The sequence below is a fragment of the Anoplophora glabripennis genome, unplaced genomic scaffold (genome assembly GCF_000390285.2).
Source record: "Anoplophora glabripennis isolate ALB-LARVAE unplaced genomic scaffold, Agla_2.0 scaffold155, whole genome shotgun sequence".
NCBI lineage: Eukaryota > Metazoa > Arthropoda > Insecta > Coleoptera > Cerambycidae > Anoplophora > Anoplophora glabripennis.
In genome coordinates this window covers 242,585-250,352 of record NW_019416721.1, presented here as the reverse complement: position 1 = coordinate 250,352, position 7,768 = coordinate 242,585, and the positions used below count along the sequence as shown (strand labels likewise).

Below are 7,768 nucleotides of genomic sequence, written 5' to 3'. Positions count from 1 at the left end.
TGATAAAACACGTACAGAAGTTCTTGGCGCATTTTCCATTATTTGTTGGACATTTTCTTTTAATTCTTCAGTCCGCTTTTTAGGTCGGCCGCTTCCTTCTTTTCTTGTTACACTGCCCGTTTCACGAAAAACATTAACACAACGCTGAACTGCACTTTGAAAAATTTTGTACTCAACAACGCCGGGAAATTGATTTTGAAATTCTATGAAACATTCCTCAATAGAATACTTCCATATTCCATCAATCTTGCGTCCATTTCTAAAGTAGGACTCTATGATAAACACTTTTTGTTCTTGAGAAAACACCATTTTAAACGCTTTTTAAAACGAAAATATTCAAATTGATAGCGGCGATATAGCGCTTTGACAGATGACGTTTAAGTTCATTTGCTATACGCTACGCCCTACGTCCAAATATTCAGAACCAACTTGACCACGTTTTTATTTGAACGCTCGTTATTTAATAATTAAGTGTATAATGAATTCAATACAAATACAAAATCAGTTGAATGCACAAATTTTTTGACATTGTAACCTAACCTTCTTTTAGTATTACTAGTATTAGATAATACCGACTTAAATTATAAGGTTGCATCTCGGGTCGCATAAAAACATTTCCAAAGTTTTTAATAAATAACACAGTGTCGGCCTTCATTTTCTTTGGATAAATGAACTTTTATGAATTTACAAAAAAGAAAAGCCAAGATAGAACTTTTTCGTATAAGACTTTTTTATTACAAATGTCATCAGGAAACTGTAGTTTAATTTTTATAGATTATACACTACATTTCGTNTTGAATTTACAAAAAAGAAAAGCCAAGATAGAACTTTTTCGTATAAGATTTTTTTATTACAAATATCATCAGGAAACTGTAGTTTAATTTTTATAGATTATACACTACATTTCGTTCTTTCGCTATACTGACATGGGACATTTTTTCAACTACACATTATAAGACAGTGCATTATCAACCACTACTACACTACCTGGAGACAAATTAGATATAAATTTCATAAATTTAGATATATTACGGACAATTTCATAACTTAGCCCATTAAACACAACACGTTTCACAAAAGTCTTAAACTCCATTATTAAAACAACTTCTTTCTGATACTGTACATACAATGTGCAATGCCCGTAGTTCAGACGTGCTCTGCCTGGTCTTGTTACTGCACATTTCGGTGTCAACGCTAATTCGAATTTGGTAGGGCTGTACTTTTTTATTTCTTCAGAGACTCTCAGACTATACTCCCCAGCTCAAGCCCTGGAAAGACGATGCCTCGAAGACTACAAAATCCCCGGGGAAGATATAATACTGGAGAAAGGAACCAGGGTAATGTTGTCTGTAAAGGGCATACACTACGACGAAGATTACTGGCCAAATCCCAAACAGTTCGACCCCGACAGGTTCAGCGACGAGAACAGGAAGAACATGAACCCGTTTACTTTCCTTGCCTTCGGCCAAGGACCCAGGATTTGCGTTGGTAAGTATTTACTTATGGAGGAATATTAGCCATAAATAGAAATTTTTTTCTATTACGTGCTCAAAGGGACAACTATTCAAGTTAGTAGATGAAGCAAGTGTTTTACGCACTGGTAGTACACGCATTACGCTCCAGCAGTAGGAACATTACGCACTGGTAGTACATTACGCATCAGTAGTGGGTACATTACGCATTGGTAGTACATTACGCACTGGTAGTACATTACGCATTAGTAGTAGATACATTACGCTCCGGCAGCAGGTACATTACGCATTAGTAGTGGGAACATTACGCGTTGGTAGTAGTACATTACGCACTGGTAGTACATTACGCACTGGTAGTACATTACGCATTAGTAGTAGATTACATTACGCTCCAGCAGTAGGTACATTACGCATTAGTAGTGTGCTGATTATTATCTAGCTGCGCCCATTTTAATCTTTGATGATTGTCTTGCATTTTAGGGGACAGATTTGGTAGGATGCAGGTCAAAGTGGGACTGACATCGGTTTTAAGGAAGTTCAGGGTGAAACTCAACAAGAGAACGAAAGTGCCATTGACTATGTCGGAAAAGTCCCTCATCGCCTCAGCAGATGGTGAAATCTGGTTGAATTTGGAAAAGTTATAGTTCTTATAGAAATGTTCAAGATTTAGATAGTGATGGATATTATCGCAGTCGCCTAGATGATACACTGACAATATGTAGTACTTTAAGCTATATCTTGTGTGTATGTTTGGTGTTTGATTCTTTCTTAGCAGAGTATAGTGATTGAGACCCATGGTATAGTGGTTTCTTGTAGTTGAGAAATTTTTGAATTGTTTTAAGTTATAGTAACACAAATATATCTGTTTGACAGTACATTTAGTTTTTTTTTACTGTTAATTTATTCAAAACTTACAGGTGTTCCACAAGTTTGTGCACAAACTTTATGGGGATGTACTTTTTAGGTAAAAATAAGCAAAGTAGTTTTCCAGAATTTAACATAGTACCACCTTACTTTAGAGTTTACATTACCAGTGCCGTAGCTGAAATGTTAGTTTACAACAATCTGGAACTTAAAATAAATTTTTGTTTTAGTTAATAAAATGTTTTACAATTTAACTGTTTCATGTGATTCGTGAGAAATTAAAATTATAGTCTTAAATGCAAATACTGTTGGTAGCTAAATGTCTTCAGCTCATTCAATGGTAAAGTCCTCTTTCAATTTAATATTTTGTTAATATACTTGTGCCGCTTTATGTGAGCATAAAAATGCTACTTCATTTTTGTCGAAAATGGTACATGCTACCGAATTTCGACAAGTATACCTTTTTTTGTAGTATGCTTTAGAGTGTACAGAACCGTGTAGCAATGTAATAAATTTTGACTTTTAACATATTTTTTTTATTGTACCCCTACAATTACCTGTATCGGTGACACTGCCTTTCAGAAAGAAACCTTTTGCACATTATTCTTAACGCACGGTTGATGTTTACTCGTGTACAAATTTTGACATTTTTTTCTTTAGCCTATTTAAAGATAATTATGGAAAACCATTTGGAAAGTAACAACTTCAACACAGGGCGACTAAGAAAAAAACTACCTTATACAAGAAATTAATATATCCACGTTTTGTCAAGAAAATTGAACTTCAATTTTATAGAGAAGAAAATGTTAGTACGGTCCTGGCCAAAAATATGTCATGCCATTCGATTAACATCAGCGCACGCTTGCCGAACCGAACTTAATAGAGAGTCGAGCCTTTGCGCAAATCAGTGTTGCCAAATTAAAATGTATGAAAGACACACAAAAGAGACAAAATGTTTTAATGCAATAATAAATAATTTTGGCCAGTTTAATACAATCCTCTCGTTTTAATTAAAAGGAAAAATAAACATAAAATTCAATTAGTTATTTCACTGTAAATGATAATGTGCAATCCCAGACAAGAGGTTTGTAAAAACAAATTACATGGTGTTACAGAAAAGACTACTATTATTTTAGCAAGTGATAGGTTGGATCACGACAAACAAAAAAGATGCAAACTTACCGGTATTATAACTATCACCATGTCAGGACGTTCGATAATAGTAAACGCATTATTGTTGTCCTCGTTATCCATTGGCAATTTAGTTAAAACAATAACTTAAGAAATAAAAAATAAGAAACGTCTTTAATAAACACTTAACGTCTAAACAGCAGAAGCGCGATCTTTTTGACACAACTTAGCAGCAATTCGCCCGCAACCCGCAAGACAAAACAGTCCTGACACTGTCTGACATTCCACAGTATCGTGGGGAGTGCGGACTAGGTCAATGATTTTTGCGCTGTTAAACAGGACCGGCATTAACATTTTATCACTTCTTGTAATTTTTTGGAAAATATTTTTGATACTCAAATTTCATAATTGCCTTATGGTAGCATATATTATTTTACTTCATTTATTGTCAAGAGTCTAGGTTTTTAATTTTCTGCATTAAAGACACCACACCCTGTATATTTGTGTTCTGATAGATATAAATGTTTGTTTACGCAATTCTTTTCGTTTTTCATTTTAATATTTTTAACATTTAATAATTTCATTAATAGACTGGTTTAACTTAAAAATAAAATAAATCTAAAATTCGCTTTTAAAAAACCTTTTCAAGTAAATAACCATGTCTTTTGCATGTCTCATTTTCTGCTGCACATAAATTCCTGGCTTTTTTGTTAGTACATTCCTGTTTAGTGCAATACAATTTTACTGAATACAATCCTGACTTTGTATAAAAGTGGGGGATTCACGTCAATCAAGGTCATTGACAACAGACATCAGTGATCAAAGGTGCCGACAACGTTATATAATTCTGATTGTTTTATCTTCTGTGGTAACGCACTGGAAGCCAGGCGGTTGTATGAAGAGAAGACCGCTTTCTAAATAGAAATATGTATTCCGGATGCATGAATATTTTCAAACATTCATAGAAGATTTTACGAAAAGGGAAGACTTAAATCAGACAATCATCTAAAAGGAGTACACCGTACTGTAAGAACTCCAGAAACTTAGATAGCGGTTTTGAATTCAATTGAGGAATATCCAGCATTAGTACAAGAAAAACTGGGAAAAATTTGAATGTCTCATATTCTTATTTAGAAAATTCTCCATGACTTTTTATTATATCCCTACCATATCCAACGGGTTCAAGCTCTACTACCTCGCGACTTTCCATTACGGATAAACTTTGAAGTGAATGAAAATCCATTATTTGAAACTGATATTTTATTCACCGATGAAGCCAACTTTTCCAGAAACGCCATCTAAAACTTCCATAATAATCACATTTGGGCCGAAGAAAACCCACATGCAATCTTGGAATACCGTCACTAGGAGCAGTTTTCCGTTAACGTGTGGGTTGGATTATGCGGTGATTATTTAATTGGACCCTATTTTCTTCATGAGAGGTTAAATCGACATAATTACCAGCATTTTCTCGAAGAAGAATTGCCAGGTTTGATGGAGGTTGTTCCCATTTTAGTAAGAAATCGACTATGGTTTATGCACGACGGAGCACCAGCGCACTTCAGTGCTCTGGCACGCGAATATTTAAACCAAAATTACAATAATCGCTGGATAGGTCGCGACGGACCACAGTCGCGTCCATCTAGGTCCCCGGACCTGAAAGCTTTACATTACTTCACATGGAGTCATCTCAAAACACAGCACACCAATTCATACTGAAGAGCAGTTGAGAAATCGCAATATAGTTTGTTGCGAAACTATTAGAACCACTCCCGGCATTTTCCAAAGAGTACGTAAATTCATGAGAAGAAGAGCAGAGGTATGCATATTTGCAGGAGGTGAACATTTCCAACATCTGATATAATTTATTTCTTTGTGCGTTCAGGGTAATTTTCTTTTGCCATACCAAAATGTATGTAGATTACTGTAATTTCATAATTTCAACGTTTGAAGGATATTATCTTAAATAAATTATTGTTCAAAGTTATACAGGGTGGTCGCGACGTAATGGGCCAAAATTCATGGGTAGATTCCCCAAGTAAAAATATTGCGATTTAGCCGAACTCACCTTAGTCCAAAAGTTGATAGTTAAAGAGATACAGGGTGTTAAATGTAAAATATTATTTCAGTTTTTTTTAATTTATTCCTTAACAAATGCAAATATCCTCACAAAATTTTGGGGATTGGAGTTCGTTGAGTAGAGGAATTGAAATCTGTTCACATTTTGGTTAAAGTTCATAGAGGGCGCTAGCTGCAGTAGATTGAATGTGTTAAAAACGACATAACTTTTTTGTGCTTTAAGGTATCTCATCTTTGGTTACAAATTCTTATTTTCCAACTATTTTTACACAAAAAAGGTAGACTTTATGAAAGTAGCTGTCTCGCACCGTTTCCGAGATATTTGGCTTTGAAACTTCCAATGCTAATAGTTGAAATAATTAAAATAATTTAGAAATGTCAAAAACAAGGGTTTATTTAGAATTAAAAATTGTAATGAACAGTAAAATAGTAAACATTAGTAAAAAAATATGCCTTTTTGACAATAATTGCTTAAAATATCCACCTCTAACTTCAATACATTTATCAACACGTTTATTAAAAGATTGTCTTATTTTAAAGTATAAATCCTTAATGCGAAATGACTTTGCAGCATTTAAAACCTGCTACTAAAGTTCTTCTCAAGTGTTTATAGTTTCTCCATAAACAACTGATTTCATGTAACTCCAAAAACGAAAACCTCGGCATTCTATCTCACATTTATGTACGAGTATACAATTTAATTTGTAAGCTAAGATGTGATTTTAATTAGATACGAATAATACTTAATAGAAATTAGCATACAAATGACAGTAATAAGACAAGTGGAAGACGTCAATTATTTGATTTGCGTCAAAATCCTACTTAAGAAACTTTACCACTAAATTAATAATACCTGTAGGTACTTAATTGTAATTTAATGCAACAGCAATGGAAGATTCAAAGCCAAATATCTCGACAACGGTGCGAGGTAGCTACTTTCATAAAGCATACCTTTTTTGTGTAAAAAATGTTGGAAAATAATAATTTGATACCAAAGGTGAGATACCTTAAAGTACAAAAAAGTTATGTCGTTTTTAACACATTCAATCTATTGCAGCTAGCGCCCTCTATGAACTTTAACCAAAATGTGAACAGATTTCAATTCCTCTACTCAACGAACTCCAATCTCCAAAATTTTGTGAGGATATTTGCATTTGTTAAGGAATAAATTTAAAAAAACTGAAATAATATTTTACATTTAACACCCTGTATCTCTTTAACTATCAACTTTTGGACTAAGGTAAGTTCGGCTAAATCGCAATATATTTATTTGGGAAATCTACCCATGAATTTTGGCCCATTACGTCGCGACTACCCTGTATACATCTTTTCTTCTCGCAAGTGGTCCAATAAGATGCAAATTAATGAATTTTATTTTTTTATGCGAAAACCGTACGTCAAACGACAAAAATTCAAGACACCACATTTGCTCAGAAAGGAATGAGAATTTCAAAAATGATTTTTACTTTGAGAAAAAACGGTGACGTAACATATTTTTCATCAAAAATATTCAATACCAAACCTGTACAGACGCCACTGGCAAAAATAATAAAATTGTTTGTACATCTGAAAATGAATCTCGATGAATAGAAGGCGTGTACCAAATTTAAAAAAATATCTAGGGTAATACCAAAGTTATCATAAAAAATGTTTTTTCATAAAACTTTAGTACACTGTAGTTCAAAAGTTAAGACTTTTAGGACATATGTTCCTATGAAGTTTTTTTTTTAAATGGACCCAAGAATAACCTCCTTAAATATTAGCACGTTATTAAGAAACACCCTGTATATTTCAAAGTGGATTTCTGAGATAGCCACCTCTGTCAAGGATGACGTTAGAAAACAAAAACTACAAGATATTTCTTTGAACGATTACCTACATTATTTAACAATTTCAGTATATCAGCTACGTGTTTCAGTATTAATTATATTTAGGCGTTCACTTTTAGTTTTTTTTCCGGACTTTGGCGAATACTATGAATATTTTTTTGACACCCTGTATAAAGCACGCACTTGACATACAAATCAATGCGACATTACGCAATTTTTACTTTTCGCCCTGTATAACATCAAAATTTCACCTTAAAATGTCTATTTGCGCAGTATTGCAATATTTTCAGCGAAAACTAGTGATAAAAACCTTTAAACTGGATGATTGTACCTTGACTTTGCTCAGTCACGTTACTGGTTATAAACATATATAATAATATAATCAAGATACTG

The 7,768-nt window shown here is 33.5% G+C and overlaps 1 protein-coding gene across 1 annotated transcript in view; it reads left to right on the top strand.

The window, feature by feature from the left end:
• Window positions 1-2,347, top strand: part of LOC108915157 (probable cytochrome P450 6a14) — a 6,880-nt gene extending 4,533 nt beyond the window's left edge. The window contains exons 6-7 of the mRNA XM_023455313.1: window positions 1,237-1,488; window positions 1,953-2,347. Coding sequence (XP_023311081.1) covers window positions 1,237-1,488; window positions 1,953-2,116 — 416 coding nt within the window. The 3' untranslated portion in view covers window positions 2,117-2,347. The remainder of the gene's footprint in view (window positions 1-1,236; window positions 1,489-1,952) is intronic.
• Window positions 2,348-7,768: the final 5,421 nt, after the last annotated feature.